The sequence below is a fragment of the Magallana gigas genome, chromosome 2 (assembly GCF_963853765.1).
Source record: "Magallana gigas chromosome 2, xbMagGiga1.1, whole genome shotgun sequence".
In the NCBI taxonomy this organism is placed as follows: Eukaryota; Metazoa; Mollusca; class Bivalvia; order Ostreida; family Ostreidae; genus Magallana; species Magallana gigas.
The window spans coordinates 41,860,115-41,885,247 of NC_088854.1; the positions used below are offsets into that span (position 1 = coordinate 41,860,115).

The window sequence follows — 25,133 nt, forward strand, 5'->3', positions numbered from 1 at the left end:
AAGCGAGGTAATTCCAAGATGGGCACGCATTTTAAAAATCCATCAGTAAGTCTATTTGATTAACTGAGTATTATCTATGGATATGATAAAAAAATTAAAGAACTTTAATAATTTTTAAATTCATTTTTTTTTTGTATTTAGATATGTTTTCAATACTGAAATAATGGTGAAATTCTGATTCCATAAAGAAGGTCTTACCAAAACATTAACAGAGCCGTTTCTCTCTCTCTCTCTCTCTCTCTCTCTCTCTCTCTCTCTCTCTCTCTCTCTCTCTCTCTCTCTCCAAAGTTTCAAGGAACATAGATAGCATTATCATCACCATTATACAATGAAGCATAATAGCGTTGTTTGTATTTTATGAAATAACCAATTGTACCTTTTTAATCATTTCAATGCAAAATTAATCAAAGTATTGCAAATGATTGTCAGGAATTGACCTGTCCAAAATGTATTAGCATACTAGTATTCGGTGGGAAATATGACTGACAACCTTCTCAATGCATTCTAAGAAAAATAACCCTTTCGGAGTTTTCTATAATTTATTCATTTTTTACATGGAGAACTTCTTACTGTTCTCGAAACTGTTATATTTACCACCGGGCTTGGTTGCCGGATAATGTAGTTTTTGTATCATTTATTTCTAAAGACAAACATGATATAAACTGATAATTTAAAATAAAATGTACTCTTCTCATCTTAGCTACTATGTAAATGGATACTTCGTACACTAATTTAACTATTTTTATGCAACCATTTAAAAGCAATTATTATTTGAGATGCATTTGTGATCATCTAAATAAGAATGAAAAATAAATGCTTATATTCACATTAATTTTTTCGTAATTTGTTCGATTAATTTACGTATCGTTGTTTATAAATTCATAATTTACGTTGTCAATGTACATAAAACAGCCACTAAATCGCGCTATTAAAGAACGCTTCAAAATGAGAAATTAAAGAATTTAAAAAAGTGAAAGAAATTTTGAGTGAAAACTTGTTACAAAAAGATATGTTTCACAAGTCATCAGTCTGTGATAAAATATATGTAAACGTGGCTAAATAAATTTAAAAAGTTTATCAAATCCATGCAATGGTTTTAAAATCTTTTCAAATGCAAAATAGCCTGTGAAATATGAACGTCACAGATTTGCAATCCATATCGAAGGGAAATGTACACTGAATGTAAATATGTATCTTTGTCTCTCTCCTCTAATGGAATTTGATTTCGTGCTCAATATGATAGTATCCTGATTCGGTTTTCGGTTTCCCCATTAAGCATAGCTGGATGCTTTCTACCGTTTGTCTCCCGAAATATGTGGATTGCCTCCCTTCATAACATGACGGATGAATAATTTTGGACTTCGCGCCTACAACGAATAAAAAATATTTAGATTGTGTTGGTTTAACAAGTTACAAATAAAACAACAACCTTAATACGCTAAATGATGCTTATGATAAATGTATATGTATATACAGTATATAGAATCATTATTGTTGATTACAAATCCCATTGCTATATATAAAACCCTTTTCAAAGTACTACAAGTATCTTGGTATAAAATACAACAAAAAGTTCATGAGTACGTTGAAGTTTAAAGTAGTTTTCCTTATGCTGGTCATAAATTACAAATTGGTAGAAGCCCGAATTTTACAGAATTTAACTGTATTATTTATTCATGATTTATTTTTAAGAATTTTACACTTCCTTTTGTATAGTAAGGTTGAATTGCATTTAAAATTTAAATTGATTATATTATACATCGACATTTGAATGGAGCAATATCAGCACAATACATGAATACCGCATTTTTAAAGCTTACTGTTTCTGGGAATCTTGCAGATGGTGACATGTGGTGAAAACCTGTCATCTGTGGTCTTTATGCCCTCCCTGGAGAGAGATCCTCTAACGTTATCTGTAAGAACTTTTAAAAAATACGTCACCTTTATGATTCGAAATTTCGAGATAATGAACTCGTTATTACGAGATACTAACTTGTTATCATAATTTTTTTTTAATTAAAAAAAGGCTTTCGTATGACAGTGAACAAATTGCGGAGAAATTAATTCCTATTATTTGGGATAAGTTTTGCACATTTTCAATTAAGAAATGAAGATAATAATTTTTCTATTGATCGACGTATCAAAGAAAAAATTGACCAGAAAACTTCATCAATGCGCGTATGGATACTTTATCGTGTCATGCATTTTCTATGCGTAGTTTTGATTATCAGGGGACTCTGACGTCATAATAACTATTCTACTACAGTTATTGCCAAGATCAAAGAGATGCCGCGGACATTTTTCTCCAATATATCACGAACGTCAGCAATAAATTATCAGATCAGAAATACCTACATGTATTTGTCTCGCACTGATCATGAAAGTACAACTTCAAACCGTAAAAAGTTTTAAATCCATCTAAATTTCACGTGTTAGTTCCAGTCAAAAACGACGTGTATTGCCTCAAATGTTTATTTTTATGAGATCAATGCGGCTGTTACTAGGACCTCCCCAGCAAATTTTCACTGCGTGTTTTTACATAAAATGTATACCGTGCAGTAGTAATAATCGTATTAAATTGTCCTTAAAATATTAGGAATATAACTCAAAGATATTTCATAAATAAGTGAAGAGTATTAAAAATCCTAAGAAAAATTCTGTCGTCTGCATGCGATTCCTTGATACACATGTAAACATTATTAACAAAACCGTTGGGGTTACACAGAACAGCCGTCAAAATGACCCAGATCGTCTCTCTATAGGAGAAACGATCTGTAGAAATACTGGGCGTTAGTAGAATAGAAATAAAGTTCTTGTTTTCGCGAATGTTGCAGGATAACCTCCTCGGTCTCGAAATGTTGTTTGAAATATAAAAGCCTCGGCTAACGCCTCGGCTTTTATATTTCAAAACAACATTTCTTAACCTTGGAGGTTATTCTGCAACATTCACGATATCTCGTACTTTATTTCTTAAATACATGTACGTAAATGGTGTGACCGTTGAACCAAGTGCAGATTTAACACAGCGCAATAGAACAAAATTTACCGGTATTTGAAACAAACACAGTAGGATCTGCATGTCAACTAAAATCACAATAAATAAAGTAAAACGACATTCATTTAATGAATGAGTTAACTCATTCCTTAACAACGAACAAAATGGCGGTTAACATGAGCTGGAGAAAAAATTTTCAGCCCTCAGTACCTCTGATTCACGTTTTTTTTTCACTGATTTTTTTTATATATGTGTCACCATTAAACCTCACTTCGCGAGGCGGGTTTCGTCCCTTCTCACTGCGTTCGGTATCATTTTTAATTTTATTTATTTATTTCAAGTGCACAGTGATGTGCATGTGGATTTTATACTTTCAAGTTTATTCTATAGGACTATATATTCAGTCTGATTATCCCCCTCCCCACTTTTCTCCTTACACTGACGAGTTAATTAGACTTCTAAATATGGAGATCGATCAGTGTATTCATTTAGCTGTTTAACAATTACTTATGAATATAAACTTTTGTGTACATTGTATGTGTATAAGTACTTTTGAGGTCTTCTAGTCACTGGTTCTCTTCCAGTGTTGCAAACAAAATTTTTTTCGGTCAAACTGGTCCAACCCTGAAACAGTAAGACGTGGAGGAACAAAGTTTTCTGACCTCAACTGCTTGTGGAATTTGTCCAGGGCAGCCTTACACCTAAGTAATTAAAATCAAAGCATTACGAAAAAGTCTGGACACTTGGCATTTTTCTTCTTTTTTTCTTTACATATATGAATGTAAAAAAAAAGCTTTTGATAATTATTAATATCACACCGATGGCCATCTTTGCTAGCCAAGGGTATTTCGGTCATTACCGCTACCCATAAATTTTTATGGGGAGTTGAGTGGAGTGGACCAAAAACCCTTGGCTAGAGAATATGACTGATGGTATGGGAAATTATAATTGCCTGAGTTTGTGGGAAAATTATTTTGGGTATGTTCTTGTTGTCTATAGTGAAATGAAATTTTAACAGGCATGTAGCAAACAGGAGAGGAGAGGTGTACCTTTATAGGAAAAATAAACGTTTAATTAAGTCAACTGGCTATCCACTTTTCCTTTGGTCACTTACGTACGAGAGAGTTGGAGGGTCATTGACAATTTTAACAGTTTATCTTATTACAATTTTTTTTTTTATAAAAATGTACGAACCGAAATCTAAAAGCTGAAATATATGCATGGAACTTTTCTTTGCTAAATGATAGTTTATAACTTAATAATCATATCTAAAAGTCTAAGGTAGATCTTGTTAGGAATTTATTGACTATTCCAGCTTCTATAAACACAATAATATCTACGTGTCTGTCGATAAATACAATGCAGAGAGAGAGAGAGAGAGAGAGAGAGAGAGAGAGAGAGAGAGAGAGAGAGAGAGATTACCCTGAAACAGTCTGTTTATCCTTTAAATAGTAGAGACCCAGCGTCAGATGAAGGGTCCCTATTGATTCCATCATGGAGGATAGACTTCCATCCCTTGCTTGTATTGTCTCCTGAATCGCCCTGATATTCTGTTTGATCTTAAAAAAATTCACAAGGGCTGGTTCAGGCCATTGACACTCCCGATGCCTCCACCCGTAGCGACTTATCATTTAATGGGAGCATCGATTTACTGATTTTCATCAAGGGCTGGTTACATAGCCTTAATAACATTATGACAAAGAATTAATTAGTTAAAATAAAAAAAGAGCCCTGTCAGTTTTAATACTTTTCCCCAAGGTTGTTGCTATAAAAGAAATAGAATGCGATTAAAATCTTTTTTTTGTCTTTACCTTCAACGTTATACATAGAGCAATGTAAAATGTATAAGATCATAAAGTGTTCAAAATGGTTACATAGAAAAATATAGCTATTTCACGGTTTTTAAGGGGTGAATTCTTATTGATGTAAGAAACTGCCTCCTTCAAACAAAGTTTATTTGATGTAAACATCATGGGTCGGAAATTTTCTTCAAAATTTCCATTTCAGATTTTTGTTTCAAAGAGGCATAATTTTGAAATCTTGTTTTTAGAAAAAAAAAACCCACATAAAATACCATATGAATAGAATATGAATTTCTATTGACGAAGAGAAAAAAGAAAAAAGAAGTAATTAATTGATGAGTTTCACTCCATCGTGAGTATTTCATTGAAAAATAATTGTTTTGGCTGTTTGCTTTCTTTTGTACTTTACTTATGTAAATATATTTCAATTATTTTTCATTACGACCATTAGAATTAAAATATGTCATGAATATTCAGGTGGAAGGTCACGCTGTTTTAGAAGGACTTAGACACGATTTAAAATTAAAATGTTACTTTTCCTTATCTATGTGTAAAATGGTTTACTTACGCATTTTGAATGTTTGACCAAAATTTGAATGTGTTAAGTCAAGTGATAAGAGAAATGCAGAGGTAAAAAAAATTCATTGTTATGTAAAAAAGCTTGAGTCTTAAATTTGGTTACGAATAACGTAAAGTATGAAATTACCATTTACTTGACAAACTGATTCAATGTGTTCATAAATACAGCTGTAATATTATCAACAGAAAAAAGTATAATTTGTTTGAAAGTTATACCAAGAAAACACACGTGTAAACAATAACAAAGCTCGAGCTTTGTTTACAAACACAGAATTTCAAACTCTGTTACTTGCTTGTAACTCAATTTTTGATTTTCAAATTTTGACAAAGCATTGAAAAATACCTATATTAACCATTCTTAACATTGAAAATCGAAAAATAAAATGTGAGAAGTTTGAGCTCAAATCGTGTGTAAGTCCCTTTAAATGAGTTTCCGAAATAAAATGTTTAATTATGAAAACTTCAAATCCAGAAGTTTCGTTAAAACCTCCAAAACTTACCTCTATATGTGTAATTTGAATAGCTAAAAAATAATGTTTAATTGTTCCCTGTGCCACCCCCACCCCCCCCCCCTGTCTTTTTCTTTTTATTCTCTCTTTAGCGAATAGAGATTTTTAGATTTATAACTTCCTGTTAAACTCTTCCACGAAATAAAAAAAAATACCTAGTTTTTCTTTTGGTTCCGTTGAAAGAAAATAACAGTTAAATCCCTAGCTTATTTCACCTCAGGGACATTCTTATTCGTTAAATACCTCATGTATGAATTACAAAGAATTGGTTTATATATAAAAATAGTTGTTTGAGATGTTGAATAGATAATGCATTTAAAAGCTAAATATTTATGTAACAAGAGACATATCGGCCAAATCGCTCGCCTAAGCACATTGCAGATTGCTTTTTGTAGCAATCTACTTGGAGCGGATCAAAGATCTAATTTCAATTAGATTGCTCTCTCTCTCTTTCTCTCTCTCTCTCTCCTTCGTTATATTCGTATGGTAAATTTAGTACAAAAGGGGTCCATTATTGGTCTATGGTTTTTGGTTGCTTTGACTATTTAAGAAATGACCTCAATGTCTACCCAAGTTATACGAGTATAACCTGGGTTGGGGCAATTTACGCTTTATAATCCGCGAAGCGAAGCGGATTATAATCAAAGAAAAATGTTTTATGTCTTCAAAAAATATCACATATGACTCTTACTCTAATATGTAAAGTAAGTCATAGACTGTCGTGTTAGGCGCGTTTTTATCGAGACTATAATATATTCGGAAAATTTCGGAGTTTCTCATTCTTTTTCAAAACAATGAATCGGGATCGGTATGCGGGATATGCTAAAGACCTGAAATACAAAATGATATATTTGAATATATATGTGCTGCGTCAAATAAAATGACTTTATGTGTGTATTTATTATATTGTCATCTGCAATGCGGTAGAAAAATATCATGAAATGACATCCAAATCAATTATTTAAGCAAAAATAGGAAAACACTGAAAATTTGAATTGACATGAAAATTTGAGCTAACCTGATTTATTTTTTATTCTTTTGAGAACCTTGTGTAACTAAATACCCATGATTATCTTCATAAACTGAAATGTAGATACATGTAAGATTTATAATTCCATTTAGGAAAAAAATTATCCGGCCTTTTTTTTAACAGATTCTACCGGATGAGCATGATCTTACATGCACCTTTAAAATAATCCATTTCTATTTTATTACGTGGCCCCTTGAAATCATATAAACTAATGCATTAAGTTTTAATTCAATACAATTCAACATCAAAATATCAAATTAGTTTGAAATACATAATCTTCAAGAAAATAAAGATGAGTTGATACTTCATACTATGGCAATGATCATACAATTACCGTAAGAAATGCTTTCAGTAACGAACTCGATTCTTAATCATTAATAATAGTGAAATGTTAAACTTCAAAACATGTGGCTGAAAATATATTAAATTTAACCATAAAAATTAGAACAACCAACTCGTTATTTTCTTCTTTGTGGTGTTTTTGTTATGTTAACAACCAGTTGTGATTTACACAACGATTACATTTTTGCGGCCCATTTGACGCTTGCTTCAATATTATTTCTGGCGTGCGACCAGTTCTCGCCGAGTACCATTTCTCGCCAGTACATTGTGACGTCATTTTATCAACACATAAAATTATAAACGAAAAATGTATAGTCATTAGTATTCTACATTAAACATATAAACGATGCTAAAAATATTAAAGGCTTATTAAACCAAGAAATAATTTTAAAATATTTTCAAATGCGAAATAACGTGTAAAATATAAACGTAACATATTTCCAATCCATACTGAAGAGAAATATACACTGAATGTAGACATGTATCCTGTTTTTCTCCTCTAATAGAATCTGATTTCGTGATCAATATATGATAGTACCCCGATTCAGTTTTAGGTTTCTGCATTGAACACAGCTGAATACTTTCTATCGTTTGTCGTCCAAAGTATGTGGATTGCATCCCATCATAGCATGAGGGATCAATTGTCTGCGAGTCTGCAATGAATCAAAATAAAGATTATTGAGATTGTGTATGATTAATAAGCTACGTGTAAGGTAACGGCCTTAATACGCAGTTGATGCTTATCATACATGTATATATCATTATTGTTCATAACACATCCTACTGCTACATATAAAACCTTTTTAAAACTACAAAAAGGTCTTTTTGTATGAGTACATAAATACGTTAAAGTTTGAAGTAGTTTCCCCTATGTGGGTCATGAATTACAGAATGGAAGAAGCCTGGAACATTTCATTGTTGTATAAAAAGGTTGTATTGCATTTAAGGTATCCGATCCATAATAGCCTCAGATTCAATGAATTTGTGTGCATAACAGATATGTATCGGCTTAACACTCAGTATACTTGAACATAATGTTCCTATTTAAGTATCAATATGTAAGTGTGGAATGTGTCCTAATTAATGACCTTTTCCTTTTTTTGAAGAGTTGTCCCCCTTCGCTTTTATTCTATAAAAATTAATTCTACAAAAATCGACATGGTATAAAATTTATTTCAATAGTTTTTTTTTCCTATTGATAAAATACATCTTTCCACCAAAGAGTTTTTTAATACTCCTAGTAATTACTTTTTTATCTTAAAAAATGCGCTTGTCTCCATAGACCTTAATGCAATCTTCATTAATTAATTACTGCTTAGTTAATAATATTTTTGAAAATTTCTCTCGGTTAATCTTTTTCTACTCTTAAATGCTTTAAATGAATATCAAAGTATTAAATACATTATGAATATTCAAGGTTGAAAAATTTGGTCCTAATATGGATCGGATACCTTAGATAAAAATCATATTGATTGAATTATACATCGACGTTTGAATAGAATTTATGCATTATCAGCGCAATACACCCGATTCTTTTTACAGCTTACTGCGTTTGGGAATCTTGCAAATGGTGACATGTGGTGAAAATCTGTCATCTGTGGTCCGAATGCCGTCCCTAGAGAGCGACCCTCTTACGTTATCCGTAAGAACTAAATATAAGGCATGGAAAATTCTTTTAGTAATAACATAAAGCTACTTTCAAGACATTTCATAAAGAAAAACATTAAAAGCAATCTTGACACAACTATTGTGTCCTTCATCTTAGGACACGTTTTTGTTTTTTTAAATTACCTACTCCAGTATGGCCTTTTCAAATATCTGAATTTAAAAAAAGAAAGATAAACCTATAGTTGATAAACTGTTCCAATTGAACGACGTAACAACACAAGTTACACTGGACACTTTTGACGATTCGATAGGCGAAGGATAAGATCAATAGTATTCCCGAACTATTAATCTTCCGAGTTTGTAAGTCACGAAAACGCTCTCCAAAAGCTATCAAGTAACGAAGGAAGTTGTAGTTTATTTGGTAATCAAGATATTTCCGAATTGTATTACGTCTCGCACAGTGGAAATACATGTAATTTTTGTTCTGCAATGATCGCTACATAGGCGTCAGAACCCGGGGTGGTAGCCCCCCTCCCCACTTCTTCTGCAAACTTTAACAGAACCATACCCCGCCCCAATTTTTTTCTTATCAAGATTTTTTATAAGTCTAGCCCCCCCCCCCTTTCCATTTTTGTTCTGACGCCACAGCTCTACCTCCTCAACCCGCATGGATCATCAAAGAAAGCATTCTATTGTTTATTTACAACTTTCTTTTATAGTAAATTAATGAATTGGCACGAGCCTTGTTTACATGACAAAGAATTGTGAGCCTTGTATCTGGCTCATAACTCTAACCCTGACTCTCAATTTTCACATGATCATAAGAAATACATTCCTAAAGCATTGTAAATAATAAAAACAGTAAAATTGAATTTTGACCAAAATCGTGACCATGGCCTTTTATAGCAAATTAATGAATTGATCGTAAAGAGTAAATAATACTGACTAAATTATTGTTATACTATCATAATAATGTACATCAGTACGTTAGATAAAAGAAATAGTCAAGTCTTTTTATGGAAGTTTGAGTCTGACTTCATCATGATTATTTCGTGCAGTCAGTGATTTTTATTAGGTTGCTGAAGGTTTCAGCTGATCGATAAACTGGTAAGAACTGGATCCTGTAGATTTCAACCCTGTCAATTTCTATATTAAAATTAACTTCTGTAAGAAATAGAGGGTTTAACATGGATGTAAATATTAAAATAAAACGTTGTCTTTTTAAAGGTGATAGGGATATATGGGTATGGTAATTTTTTGTTTAATTTAGAGTTGTAAAAATCACAATCTTGTTTTATACAGTCGCGCAAAAATATCCTACTTCATGATGTTTCTCGTTTATATTCATTCGTTTGGATCCATCAATATTATATCATTTTTTTTTTATTCATTTATTTTTCTATTAATGTACATACTGATTTATGTTTTTCATCGGCACAAGTTCACTGTCGATGTCTGATTTTAAACTTTTTGAGTTTATATACAGAATCTATCAACAAGTATATCCATTAAGCTTGTTCACGCTCGGATCTAGAAAGGGGTGAGGCAGACCCTCCTCCCCCTAAAAATTTCAAAGTTATTAATAGGCCTCGCCCCAAACCTATATATCCCTCGGACAACACCCCTACCCTTGAATTTCCGCATGAGACCTATATATAAACTTTGGTGTATGTATTTACTTTTGAGGTCCTCTAGCCCCTCGTTGTCTTCCAGTGCCGCAAACAAGACTTTATCATTAAAATGTCCTAACTTTGAAACAGTAAGACGTGGGGGAACAAAATTTTCTGACCTCAACTGTGTTTGGAATCTGTCCAGGGCAGCCTTACACCTATATCAATAAACAAAATCTGTTAAAATACTTAGTCCAGATACGTGAAGTTTTTATTCATTTTATTTCTACCTTTACACATGTAAGTCAACTCCGTATTCAAAGAAAAAATAAAAGCTTTGATAATTAACATCATAGTATATATATATATATATATATATATATATATATATATATATATATATATATATATATATATATATATATATATATATATATATATACATAGTATATATATATATATATATATATATATATATATATATATATATATATATATATATATATATATATATATATATATATATATATGGGAAAATATAATCGATCCGCGGGGGTGTTAAGGAAGCATATGGGCAATATGCCGTCTTATTTTGACTGTTGTATTCAAAATCGTAAAATTAAATAATTATTTTGAATAAGATCAAAAACTTAGTATCATCCTTTAAAATAGATGTCAGTGCAATAAAATCGGGTAGTACATCACTGCCACATTGGTGCATTATCACGTGACAACTATAAATAGCTTACGTATATTCCTTAACATAAAATGAGATAGAACAACACTACCCCGCGGTTTCCAAAATAAAATAAACATACCAAGTGAAGGCAAAACATTTCAACTTAATCAAAACCGCTGCTAGAATCCTATGTTTTTCCTTATTAAAAATTTATTCATCCGGTTCTCGTAAAACCTTCCCAACTTTTATAAAGTTTGCACTGAAAACGGCAAATTGCATTAAAACAACACTCAACATGGGATTCTAGCAGCACTTTTCAATTTAAGCATTGATTAAACTAACGATACGTGTAAAATTTCAAGTTCAACATACACGGGGTAGTGTTGTTCTAGTTGGATTTTTATATGGTAAACAACGACAGAGGAAAGCCTGGCCGAGAAATAAAAGCAAATTTACATACCTTTTAGCGAATGATTGATAAAACTAACATCTCTCCCAGTATTCTTATGTTCAATTCTCAATAAATCACACCACAATACTTTATTAGAGTTCTTAGATTATTATATTTTGAATATGTTTACAATGCTTTCCGATCAAATTCACACGACATTCAACTTTTAGTTATGACGTCATCAATGTGTAAATCTACGTAATACAAACTAATTTCTGGCAAAAATTGTCTTTGAAGTATTTTTTATTTGTTTTTGGTCTACGTTTCGTTGCTTATATATTTGAATATGTACATAATAACTAAGATTTGTGATTTCACGGAATTACATGTAACTCAGATTCCATATGCTTCCTTAACACCCCCGCGGACTGAGTTTGTGGAAGAGCTCTGGGGCATTTTTTTTTTTGTCTTTAGCAAAATGAAATTCTAGCAGGCATGTAGCAAACGTGAAAATGTAAATGTACCGGCTCATTATCATCATTTATAAAAATATAAACGATTAATGAAGTATATTGGCCATGTCAGGTCACTTAAGAACGAGGGATGGATGGGTAAGGCCATTTTGACATATTTAATCTCACTTAAGAGTGTAAGGGATTAATATAAAAATGTAGGAAAAACGAAGTTTTAAAGTTTATACAAATATGGAACATTTTTTCTTAAATAAGAGAGAGAGAGAGAGAGAGAGAGAGAGAGAGAGAGAGAGAGAGAGATTGAGAGATTGAGGTTACTTTGAAGCACTCCGCGCGTCATCAAAATAGTAAAGACCAAGCGTCAGGTGAAGCGTTTCTATTGATTCCATTCTGGAGGAAAGACTTCCATCCCTTGCTTGTATTGTCTCCTGAATCGTCCTGATATTCTGTTTGATCTAGAAAAATTGACAGGGGCAGGCTCAAACCCTGGACGTTCCCGATGCCCCTTCTTGTAGCGACTTATCATTTAGCGAGAGCATCGATTACAAAGTCTTCATTACATTATGAAAAAGAATTAATTAGTTAAATAAAATTGAATAGAGCACTGTCAGTAGTAATAATATTTCCCAAAAGTGTTGCACATAAAAATAAAGTATAAAAGAAATAGAATGCGATGATTTTTTTCTTTACCTACAACGTTATATATAAAGCAATGTAAATTATATCTGAAACCTTCTTATCAACTAGTATAAGACCATAGAATGAATTTTAAATTGGTTACACAGAAAAATATAGATATTCCACGGATTTTAGAGGGATGAATTCTCATTAATGTAAGAAACTGCCTCCTTGAAACAAAGTTTTTTTGATGAAAACATCATGGGGTTGGAAGTTTTCTTCAAAGATTTTATTTCAGATTTTTGTTTGTATGAGGCATGGTTTTTAAAATCAAACTTTAAGGGGGGGGGGGGGAATGAATACTATATGAATAGAATATAGGTTTCTATTAGCAAAAAATAAATAAAATTAAATAAAAACATAACAAAAACAAGATACAAAGAAGAAGAAAACTGTCATTAATTGATAAATTTCACCCTAAAGTGAGTATTTCATTAAAATAATTATTTTGGTTGTTTGTCTTCTTTTGTACTTTACTTATATAAATATATTTTTTTAGATGAAAGGACACGCTGTTTTAGAGTGACTTAAACATGATTTGAGATCAAAATGTTAATTTTTTATTTCCTATGTGTAAAATGGTATAATTCTTAGAACTTTACTTAATGTTAGAAGTCAGGTTATAAAAGGGATGCACAGATTTAAAAAATTCATTGTTTTATAAACAATACTTGTTTACAAACAGCGTAAAGAATGGAATTACTATTTAATCGACAAACTGATTTGATGTGTTCATAAATACAGCAGTAATATTATTAACAGAAGAAAGCAAAATTCATTTGAAACTAATACCAATAAAACACATGTGTAAACAATAACAATGCTCGAGCTTTGTTTACAAAACGAAGAATTTTAAACTCCGTTTCTTGCTTATAACTCAATATTTGACTTTCAAGTGTTGATAAAGCAATAAAAATATCTTATTCTTAACATCAAAAACGGGAAAAAAATATAAAATTTGAAATTTTGAGCTCAAATCGTGTCAAGTCCCTTTCAAAGAGTTTCAGAAATAAAATGTTTGATATCAAAAAATCAAATACCCCCCCCCCCGCCCCCCCCAAAAAACCCCGCAAAAACAAAAAAAAAACCCACAAAAATCTTACCTCTTTATCTGTTATTTGAATAGCTAAAAAATAATTAAGTTTACGTGGTCCCTGTGCCATTTCCCCCACTGTTCTTTTCTTTATATTCTCTCTTAGCAAACTTCTCAGATTTATAACTTCCTGTAAAACTCTTCCACGAAATAAAAAACTAGTTTTTCTTTCGGTTCCGTTGAATTAGGTGAATTTCTTATTCGTTAAATACCTCAGGTATGAATTATAAAGAATGGGTTTACATATTATCTAAACTAGTTCTTCGAGATGTTGAGAAAATAATACATTTAAAAGCCACACATTTAACAAGAGGCACATGGGCCAAATCGCTAACCTAAAAACAATGTCCCTTCGATCTACTTGAAATTAGATACTAGTGTCTTTTATTAATTTTCAATCTAAAGTAATGATTACATGACAAATTAATTTGTCATGTAATCATTTTCAACTTTAGATTGAAAATTAATAAAAGACACTAGTATTTGATCCACTCCAAGTACATTTAAATCGCTTTTTGTAGCGAACTGCTTAGAGCGGATCAAAGATCTAATTTCAATTAAGATTGCTCTCTCTCTCTCTCTCTCTCTCTCTCTCTCTCTCTCTCTCTCTCTCTCTCTCGTCATTCGTATGGTAAATTTAGTTCAGAAGGAGTCCATTATTGGTGTATGGATTTTGGCTGCTTGGACTATTCAAATATGCTTAACATGTTTCAAATTTGTTGAAACCTAGATGCTTTGCAATGATACAAATTCAAGTTGCTTACGGAGTCCAGATGATCAACATACACCAGATCCATCTCACATCTTATATTATTTTTCTTTAAGGTAGAAACTATTATTTAGTGAAGAAAAATTCCATATATTTCAACTTAAATTTAAGGATCCATTGCAGATAACAAAAGAAATGACCTACAGGGAAGATGGATTTCCGGGAAAAATTCACTTTTTAAAATCAAAGTGTTTGTTATTTTTTATCGTACATATTTCTAAATTTTTCGAATTTGCATGATGAACCTATCATATAGCTCTTGCATTTTTATTATTTATCTTCAAAATTGGCGAAAACAGCATTTTCTCAGTAAAATAGTATATTTCTGCACGGTTTTTGGCCTAGATACATGTATCTTTCAGGACCGGTGTTATATAGTGCCTTTTCCCCCTAGCCATCTTTCCCCCCGGAAAAATGGCTATATAGCAGTTCTTTCCCCCGGAAAAGTGGCTATATAGCAGTTTTTCCCCCACGGAAAGCTGACTATATAGTGGGATTTCCCCCTTTTTGTAGCCAGATTACCCCCACGGAAAACCTACTATATAGTGGATTTTCCCCCATTTTTACTTTCCGGCCATGTTTATTGCGGACCATTCGTGACAATAATTTGCAATAACTGATATGATATTAATTTCTCACAAAAAAGGATAATTATGGCATTTATTAATACATAGAATAAAATACATGGTTTTCCAACCCTAAATATGAACTAAGGCATGCGCCTTCATAACATGCAAGTGTCATCATCGTTTATTTCACCTGTTCTGACCCCTTTTTGGAACACCTTTTACACGGATTTCGGCGGAATACCTCGAATCTTTTTCATCTAATCGATGCTTATCTACAGTTTTGACTTCGACGTTATGAACACGTGAGAACACATTTGAGTGAAAATACGCCGGTTTGGAAATCCAATTTTCCAATGTATTACCATCAAAGTATAAGCTTCTCCCAGGAAACTAACTGACCAATCTTGACTTAATTTCGTAGAGGAAGGGAATAAAAAGTGGAAATGTATTACTCCGTTCGTCCAAAAGGCTATCAATTTTAAATAAATACCGTTAGAATTGACGATCTTAAAAACAGTTATATATTTCTTCTTCTAAATATCAAACGGGAGACAGGGTGCAATGATATGATGAGAAACTGAAATGTTTTAGTTTTACTTTGATTGATGGGGTTCTAAATTATGGTTAAGGGGTATTTTAATTATGTATTAAAAGCATGTGTAAAGTTAGTGTTTACAATTTCGTTTTAAAGTTACGCATATTCATATTTTAAGCACATTTCTACGAAACGCGAGATATTATGATGTAAACATTTTAAAAAACAATGAAATGTCTTCACAACCAGAACAATGTCGGTATCTTTGCTGGTTACTTTGGAAAATGTGAAATGGAGCCTGATTATATTGTCACTCACTATTTGCTAATTTTTCCACTTTTAAGTTTGCAAATTGATTTATAAATATAAAATTTTGAAAACGATGCTATATAAATCAAGATATACGATTCAATTACCTAACAAAATCATACTATTTGTTTCATATTTTTGCAATAAAGATTTACCTGTGTACCATATTATTTCTTCGAACAATTAAACAAGGGTAATTTTAAAAAACAAAACAAAACAAAACAAAAAACAACCAACACATATATTGTGATAAGCTGACTTTTTTTATTAATATAAGCTTGTTCTTCTAATCAACTAACAAGTAAAAAAGTCGTATATGCGCTTAGGTTGGTTATTTATTTTTGATTTTCGGTTTCTCCTTTTATGAATAAAAGTTCATTGATTTATTCATCTCATTATTTATTATATCATTAGTCATTTTATGAATTGATTAAATGATTTGAAGAATAATGAATTTTACCCGCGTACCTTTTTAAAAAAATTTGTTCGTTAATTTAAAAAAAAAAGCAGCAGAATTAAACGTAATTTTCAATCATTTTGATAAAGAAATATATGAGTGATTGTGTATTTCTAAATGATGTTTTTACTTTTAAATGACCGTAAAAATATGTTCATGTGGTCATCTATAGTTTTTGAGATATGGGGCCCTAAAAAATACATATTCTTTATAATTGGATTTCAAACATCGGGCTCGAAAACAACAAAGGCTCCTACCCTGCATGGGGGCTTAAATTTTCGGTATCATCTACTAGTGGTATACCACTATCACTGTGAAAATATGGTTAATTGGTCATCTCTAGAATTTGAGATTCGGGTCATCACTTATAGAACACTATTCAATCATTATAATGGGGTTTTAAACATTGGGCCCTGAAAGAATATACATTGAAAGAATATAGAAAAGCGTATTTACCATCAATGTATTTTAGACGACCAAATGCTTTCAAATTTTTTGAATTATTTTCATGTAAAAAATTAGCTGTTATTAATAACTTATGTAAATTTATCAATATTATTAATAAGAGAGTCAACTCTCCAGGTTGATGTGTACAGTATACACTCTTTCTTTTTGTTTAATATTGTATGTATTGTATATTTTTTCTATGTTGTTTTATACAATATGAGAATAAATAAAATGAAATGAAATGAAACTTCAAGGGCCCCTACCCTGAGGGCTGAAATTTTCAGAGTCATCTTCAAGTGGTAAACCACTGCCACGATAAAAATATGGTGATATGGTCATCTCTAATTTATGAAACATTGGACCCTAAAGAATATGCACTATAATTATTATAATAGGATTTTAAAATCGGGCTCTGAAACATCGGAAACCAAATTTCTCTTAAACAGAGGTTTAGCCTGGATGAAATTTTCACAAACAGACACACAGTCTGATAAATTCATCAAGAAATTCTTAAAACATTCTCGTTTAATACAATTTCAGAACACAGAATTATGCATATAAGTGTATAACTTGTAAAACTTTTTTCAATAAATTACCTAAATTAAGTTCTATGTGTAATTCCATTACACACATGTTCAACTTTTAGCATTGTCTATAAAAATAATAAATCGGCAAAACGAAACTTAACCTGTACAGATAAATGCAGATATACATGTATGCAACCTGGGAGTGTAGAAACGTTGATTTTAATCCTTACTGGATTTCCATAAATATTTTTTATAAAATCTGAACCAAAAACGTGAGGGAGAAACCCTACTGTGGGGGAAAAGCTACTATATAGTAGCTTTTCCCCCGGGGGGAAAGGCTACTATATAGTAGGTTTTCCGGGGGGAAAAGCCACTATGGGGGAAAAACTGCTATACAACACCGGCCCATGCCCCTAAAACAATCTTAGATATTTTGATAGGTTTTGTTCCAAGGGTCGAATTTTGCCAAAAAATAAAAAAAATAAAAACGATAAAAATATCGATCGGAAACTGATTTCTACCATAATGGCCTATATTTACAACTGAAAGTCTATATATGTCCTAGATAGCTCAGTAGCTTAAGCGCTGGCTATATCATACTTGATGCTTTTTGTGCCCGGGTTCGATTCAATCTGTGAGCATACTTTTTCTTTTTAAAATTAACGGCATTTGTAAACGCTGTTTAGTTTTTCATGCAGAATTGTGCATTTTGAATATTAAACGATCTTTTTTCTTAATTGCACACTTGCTCTTTGAATTAAAGATATCGATGGAAAATGTACATACTTCACAACATGTAAAAGCAATCAACCGGAAATATACCCTAGTGTAAGCACGCTTTGTTTGAGAACAAGAATTATTTACTCTGTGTTACTCGAGACAGGTGCCACGTAAAATCAAAGTACTGAAGTGAGTTGATTTTATCGATTATTATTTATTTTAAAATCAACGATATGTTATTTTGCATAGCATGTAGTTTCTTATATGTATTTGAATTGCGCACATTTTTTATAATATGAATTCATAGACTTTTTCGACAATAATTTCGAGAAAACCCCATATGAATCATGTTGTGTAATACATAAAGATAGAATTAATTCCATAAATCTTCGTATCTGTAATCGAAATATTTCTGAGAAATTGTATGGATCCAAGCAATATTGAACTCTAGTCTTGATAAACCAGAAACTATGCTGTATACGTTAATCTCCGACAAGCAAGAGAGACTCTCTGCTTTCGGAGATATACGGAAACAGCCGAGCGTCTGGTTGAATTAGACTATATTGAACTCTGGGGTAGTAATACATACGACTACCAAAAATGTCTAAACTCTTCGTACTGTTTGAAATCTGACAATTTTGAAAGTATCTATAAATAAGTGTCCTTGAAAAACAATGCCTCAGAATACATTACATCGAATTTATTGATTATTTTCTACAACTAAGTCTTGTCAGCGGTGGTGACGACTGGTGCTTACCGGTAAGTCCAAAGACTGTTTCACTTCCGGTTTGCCCGGGTAACTGCATAGGAGAGCTGATTAAAATCAACTTCCCAAAAATCATGCCGAGCTTGAAACTGTTGCGTTTGTCTTTCCAGAACATCTATAGTAAATAGTGTGAGAAGTACTGCAAAGTAGATGCAGTTCGTTCTTTGCAAAGAACGTGTGCATTGGTGACTTTTTAAACCAAAAATGCAGGAGGGAGGTTTATGGATTTTAAAAAAAATGGGGATGGGTCAGTTACTAATTTTCGTCTCCTTGCCATTCCGGCTCAGGTACGTCCCCCTATACAAAGTATGCAGCTGTTAATACAGAAAAGTGTTCAGTTGAATGTACAGTGAATAATGACAGTGTTCAAACGCCTCGTAAAATCCTTCTACATCTACAAACATCATGTATCCTGTTATTTCTGTTGTAAAAACTAAGGCGACGTGCATCATTTGTCGCAAGGAGTCAAAGGGTTTCCGACCTTTGAAATCGCGTCACGCGAGACTTTTCATAGTTCTCATATGTCCTTGGTTGTAAATAAACGCATAATAATTAGAATATCGTATTATAGAATGTAAACTGAAAACAAAACTAAAAAAAAATTCATAAATCATACTACTCGGACAACGACTGTAAAACTTTTTTTCAATCACTATACATTATGAGAACTAGAGCCCAATAGTCTACTGTGTATCGCCTAAAATCAAGATGTGGAACGGAAATTGATATGCTTTTTGCAAAGCTAGAAACCAATACCGGCCCTTTAAGTCAGGTCTAATGTTAGATTAAAGTGTTCCTTTGTACGAGTCATTATAATCAATGTTGTCAATGTATATGGAACAGCCACGAATAGCGCTGTTTAAATAAATTTTTCATGTTTCATTTAGTCATCAGTATTCAACAATATACATATAAACGAGGCTAAAAAAAATTAAAGGCTTATTAAACCAAGCAATAATTTTAAAATCTTTTCAAATGCGGAATAACGTGTAAAAATATAAACGTCACAGATTTCCAATCCCTACCGAAGGGAAATATATATACACTGAATGTAGATATGTATCCTGTTTTTCTCCTCTAATGGAATCTGATTTCGTGATCAATATGATAGTACCCCGATTCAGTTTTAGGTTTCTGCATTGAACACAGCTGAATACTTTCTATCGTTTGTCTTCCAAAGTATGTGGATTGCATCCCATCATAGCATGAGGGATCAATTGTCTTCGAGCCTACAATGGACCAAAATAAAGTTTATTTGATTGTGTATAATTAATAATTTACATGTATAATATAGGGAACAACCTTAATACGCAGATGATGCTTATCATAGATGTATCTGTATATATCATTATTGTTCATAACACATCCCCTTAGCTTGCTACATATAAAACCCTTTTAAAGCTACAACAAGATCTTTTTGTATCATATACAGTTAAAAGTACATAAATATGTTCAAGTTTGGATTAGTTTCCTCTATGTTGGTCATAAAATTACAGAATGGTAGTAGGCTGGAAGGAGTCGTGATTTTTACATTTTCTTGTTGTATAATAAGGTTGCATTGTATAAGATAAAATTTATATTGATTGGATTATGCATCGACGTTTGAATGGAATATATGCATTATCAGCACAATATACCCCATTTTTTTTTATAAGCTTACTGTTTCTGGGAATCTTGCAGATGGTGACATGTGGTGAAAACCTGTCATCTGTGGTCCGAATGCCGTCCCTAGAGAGCGAGCCTCTTACGTCATCCTTAAGAACTAAATATAAAGTACGTCACATTTATTGCATGGAAAATTCTTTTAGTAATAACATAGAGCTAGTTTCAAAACATTTCATAAAGAAATCTTGACACAACTATTGTGTCCTTCATCTTAGGGCACGAGGTTTTTTTTAAATTACCTACTCCAGTATGGCCTTTTCAAATTTCAGAATTTAAAAAAGAAAGATAAATCTATAGTTGATAAACTGTTCCAACTGAACGACGTAACCACATAATGTTGACGATTCGACGGCGAAGGCGAAGATCGATAGTACTCACGAATTATGATCTATCAATCTTACGAGTTCGTAAGTCACGAACACGCTGCTTTCCTCTCCAGACCCCCCCCCCCCTGGAAATGTCAAATTTATTAAATTTACATAATAAATATCCCGAAAATAGGCCTCGCTCCTCTCGGCAACCCTAAATATCACTTTGATCCCACCCCCCTCGTTAGAAAAAATTCTTGATCCGCGCAGGAGACTTATTTATAAACAAACTTTGGTGTATCTATTTACTTTTTAGGTCTTCTAGCCCCTCGTTGTCTTCCAGTGCCGCGAACAAGACTTTATTATAAAAATGGCCCAACTTTGAAACAGTAAGACGTGGGGGAACAAAGTTTTCTGACCTCAACTGTCCGTGGAATCTGTCCAGCGCAGCCTTACACCTATATAAGTAAATAAAATACGAAGCCGAAATGAAGTTTTTCTTCATTTTCTTTTTATACATACATGCATGCATGTAAATAAATTCCGTGACTTAAAAAAGCTTTGATAATTAATATCATAGTATGGGGGATTATAATGGCCTGAGTTTGTGGGAGAGCTTTTGGGCATTTCCTTATTGTCCTTTAGTAAAACTTTAAGTTAAGCATGCATGTAACAAATGATTAAGGGGAAATGTATCTGTTCATTATCATTTAAATAAGAAATAAACGTTTAATGAAGTCAATTGGCCATCCACTTTTTGCCAGGTCACTCAAGAACAAGGGCTTGATGGGTATGGCCATTTTTGACATATCTGTCATGTTATACATTTTGAATTTACCGGATGGCAGTAAATACAAAATGTACAATTTGTCATATTGTAAATTTTGTATTTACTGCCACCCGGTAAATTCAAAATTTACAAAATGACATATCTTTGAAGAGTTTTACATAAAAATGAAGGAAAAATGAAATTTTAAAGCTAAATATTAGGAACATTTCTTTGCTAAATAAGGAGAGAGAGAGAGAGAGAGAGAGAGAGAGAGAGAGAGAGAGAGAGAGAGAGAGAGAGAGAGAGAGAGAGATTACCGTGAAACACTCCGTGCATCTTTGAAATAGTAGAGACCCAGCGTCAGATGAAGTGTCTCTACTGATTCCATCATGGAGGATAGACTTCTATCCCTCGCTTGCACTGTCTTCTGAATCGCCCTGACATTTTGTTTGATCTACAAAAATCCACAGGGGCTAGCTCAGACTCTCCACACCCCCGATGCTCCCACGCGACATAATACCGTTTATCCGGTAATTTTCGCGATGATTCAATTCATGCTTTTTTCGTGAGCACTTTTTCATCGCAAATTAATCAATACCCAGAAATTATATCCGGCATTGTGTGGTGTAGTTAATTTTCAAAATAATAAAAAAGAAATTACTGACACAAATATTTTTTTCCCCTATTTTTGCCAAATTTGTGACACGCGAAAAAAGCCCTCCGGATATACGGTATATTGCAAGTTAGCGGGAGCATCGATTATTTTAATCATTTTTGCAGGGAGTGGTTACATAGCCTACATTTCGACAAAAAAATTATTTAGTTTTACGAAAATAAATACAGCCCTGTCACTAATACAAAAAATCCCAAAAACATGAATACCCCAAAAACATGGAATTCTATCGATATCAAAAGAAAAAAGAAAATTCTGATCAAAAATACTTTCACCGGTTTAGAATTTTTTTATTTTACACTCTTTGACCAAAAAATATTTTAATTTTTTTTTTTTGGAAAGACAAACTTACAGATTCGTATTCAACGCTGCGACCCATTGCGCTACGCCATTAGGTAACAATTTTGGGAGAAAAACATTTTATGAAATTGTCATGTTGTAAATTTTTAATTTACAGGGTGGCAGTAAATACAAAATTTACCAATATGGAGGTGGGCCCATACCACCTAGAGTTTCTTCATTCCTCATTGTGTCTAGTTCAGTCGAGTTGACCGAATATTTGAGAACGACATCTTTGATTAGGTTCGAATCCAGGAACGTTTGGTATTTTTGGTACGATTTTTTAAATCGAATGAAAAAGAAATGTAACGAAAATACTGAAATTAATGAATGTCTGAATAAAGTTATTTTTCAATCTTACATTTGGGATGTGTGCTTAATTTTGTCTAACGTTACTTACTTAGTAAGAACCTTCTTATAAGCATGAATTTTAACGAGAAATTTCAAAACAACGCACGCATCAATGAAGAAAGTTAGTGGGTCATTTTTTATAAAGAAAATTTATCATTTTCAAGATACATGTATATGTCATTAAAATCAAAAGTTCGTACAAAAAAGTATGGATTATCGACGATTTAATTATATAGGTAGATGAAAATACTAGTACATGCTGACAACTTTAATCCACGTGTTTATGTAAACTAATTAGCGGTTATTTATATACGCAATGATTATAATTGCAATCAAGAGCTAATCAGATTTTTTTTAAAGGGCCAAAATCAGATTTATTCATGTAGCTCCGAAAAAAAAACCCCAACATATTTTAAACATGTTGGCTTGTAGAAATCAAATTCTCTTTTGTAAACATCAAAATACCGAAAATATGGTCATCTACTTAAATGCATCTATAAAGATTGAATGATTGAAATGCACGCAAAATGTTGTGTACTTTCATATGCAGGACAAATACAGTCATCTAGGTAGCTGTGTCATTACTTAGAGAGGGCTCTTTATGCATAAGAGTATTAAAGGTCCCTTTCACGTTAAGGGAATAATCCCGCTTTTTATATTAAGTGTGTCGTAAGCTTTCTCTGAGAAAAGAAATATATACGCTTTGACTTTATGAGGATATTATTAATTTTTGTCAATCCACTATGTGAACGATGAAAATCAACAAATTCTTATTTGATAGATACAACCCTTTTATCAACAGAAAAGCATTCATTTTGATATTAGTTCCACGCCCCTTACTGATTATTTATATCGAGAAATACATGTATGTAAAATCATTAAAGAGGGGATGAGTATAGACTTATATGTTTAAATCAGATATATTTATCTTCTTTCATCACAGAAATAAAACTATTTTATTTTCCTTCGTCACAGAAATAAAATATGATTCCCGCTAAAACATTTTTGTTTAATTAAAATTATTAAATATTTATGAATAAAGAATTAAACCTAGATGTAAAGCCTTTTTAAGAAAATGGCAAAGCCCTCAGAGTCAAAACTACATTAATAAAAAAAAATGGATTAATTGGCGAATTTCACTACATTATGAGTATTTTGTTGAAAAAAATGATTGTTTAGGGTTTTTTTCTTTGTCATATGTGTAAATACATCTTTTTTTCCAATACGATCATCAACTTTATAAGATATGTCAAGGATGAAGAATTTTATTTTAGGTAATTGGTCACGCTGTTTTAAAACAATTTCAGAAATATAAGGTTTTAATAATCAAAACATAAAATCAAAGAAATAGGATTAAAAAAATAACCACCCCAAAATCTCACCTCTTCGTTTGTTATTTGAATAGCAAGAAAATAATTCGGGTTTCTTGTTCCCTGTGCCATTTCCCCCACTCTCCTCCTCTCTTAACAAACTTTTTAGAATAAAATATAATTGTAAAAATCTTCCACGAAATAAAAACAAGTTTTCCTTTCGGTTCCGTTGAAAGAAAAAAGATAGTTAAAGGAGGAAGTATTTACACTCTCTTATCTTTCCCTATTGAGTTCACCTCAGCTAAATTTCTTGTTCGTTAAAAACATGATTTAAAAATTATAAAGAATTGATTTTCACATATCTAAATGAGTCTTTCCAGATGTTGAATAAATAATGAACTAAATGCTAATTATTAGCAATGAATGTTTAACAAGAGGCCAACGGGCTAAATCGCTCACCTGAGATCATTCTAGTTTTCCTCTTTTAAATAATTGAAACTCTAAACTCAGGTGTAGAGTGGGAAAGAGTAAAATTTAAAAGGTTTTTCCTGTTTATTCGTATAGAAAATTTCATACAAGAGGAGCGTCGTTATTGGTCGATGGATCTTGGTTGCTCAGACTATTTAAATATGCTGAACATGATTCAAAGTTGAAACCTAGATGCTAGTACAAGCTTTTAAAGAGGTATATATAGGGCCCTTTCCCATCATTTAGCCAAATTAAAACCGACGTGTTTGAACGGAAAGTACCTGTTACTAAGATACAGGCACTTTCACATTATGTTTAGTCGAAATTTCGGACAAGCCCCCCCCCCCCCCCCCGGCCTTCCC

At 32.1% G+C, this 25,133-nt stretch overlaps 2 protein-coding genes across 3 annotated transcripts; both read right to left on the bottom strand.

Annotated features, from left to right (window-relative positions):
• Positions 1-527: 527 nt before the first annotated feature.
• Positions 528-24,534, bottom strand: LOC117681301 (A-kinase anchor protein 7-like). Of its 2 annotated transcripts, XR_010711142.1 has the most exons (9): positions 24,376-24,534; positions 21,948-22,084; positions 21,171-21,319; positions 20,549-20,650; positions 18,880-20,117; positions 4,418-4,554; positions 3,546-3,696; positions 1,821-1,922; positions 528-1,367 (listed from the first exon to the last, which is right to left on the bottom strand). XR_010711142.1 is itself a non-coding variant. In XM_066076693.1 (5 exons), the coding sequence occupies exons 1-5, from the start codon at positions 24,433-24,435 to the stop codon at positions 19,966-19,968; spliced, it is 600 nt and encodes a 199-aa protein (XP_065932765.1). In that variant the 5' UTR covers positions 24,436-24,534; the 3' UTR covers positions 18,807-19,965. The 2 variants fall into 2 exon arrangements, 1 of the variants encoding a protein (XP_065932765.1); XM_066076693.1 differs by lacking the exons at positions 528-1,367; positions 1,821-1,922; positions 3,546-3,696; positions 4,418-4,554 and having other exon boundaries at positions 18,807-20,117.
• On the bottom strand, positions 7,244-14,141 carry LOC136269505 (A-kinase anchor protein 7-like). The gene is made up of 5 exons (XM_034445122.2): positions 13,800-14,141; positions 12,337-12,473; positions 10,545-10,693; positions 8,805-8,906; positions 7,244-7,910 (listed from the first exon to the last, which is right to left on the bottom strand). The coding sequence occupies exons 1-5, from the start codon at positions 13,857-13,859 to the stop codon at positions 7,645-7,647; spliced, it is 714 nt and encodes a 237-aa protein (XP_034301013.2). The 5' UTR covers positions 13,860-14,141; the 3' UTR covers positions 7,244-7,644.
• Positions 24,535-25,133: the final 599 nt, after the last annotated feature.

Coding starts and splice junctions, on each gene's coding strand:
- LOC136269505 (XM_034445122.2), bottom strand. CDS start 13,859: ATGGCACAGGGACCACGTAAACTTAATTATTTTTTAGCTATTCAAATA. Junction 12,474..13,799: donor TTCAAATAACAGATAAAGAG/GTAAGATTTTTG, acceptor CAATTTTTCTAG/ATCAAACAGAATATCAGGAC. Junction 7,911..8,804: donor TTGCAAGATTCCCAAACGCA/GTAAGCTGTAAA, acceptor GATTCATTGCAG/ACTCGCAGACAATTGATCCC.
- LOC117681301 (XM_066076693.1), bottom strand. CDS start 24,435: ATGGCACAGGGAACAAGAAACCCGAATTATTTTCTTGCTATTCAAATA. Junction 21,320..21,947: donor GATGCACGGAGTGTTTCACG/GTAATCTCTCTC, acceptor TTACTTATATAG/GTGTAAGGCTGCGCTGGACA. Junction 20,651..21,170: donor GGGGCTAGAAGACCTAAAAA/GTAAATAGATAC, acceptor CTTTATATTTAG/TTCTTAAGGATGACGTAAGA.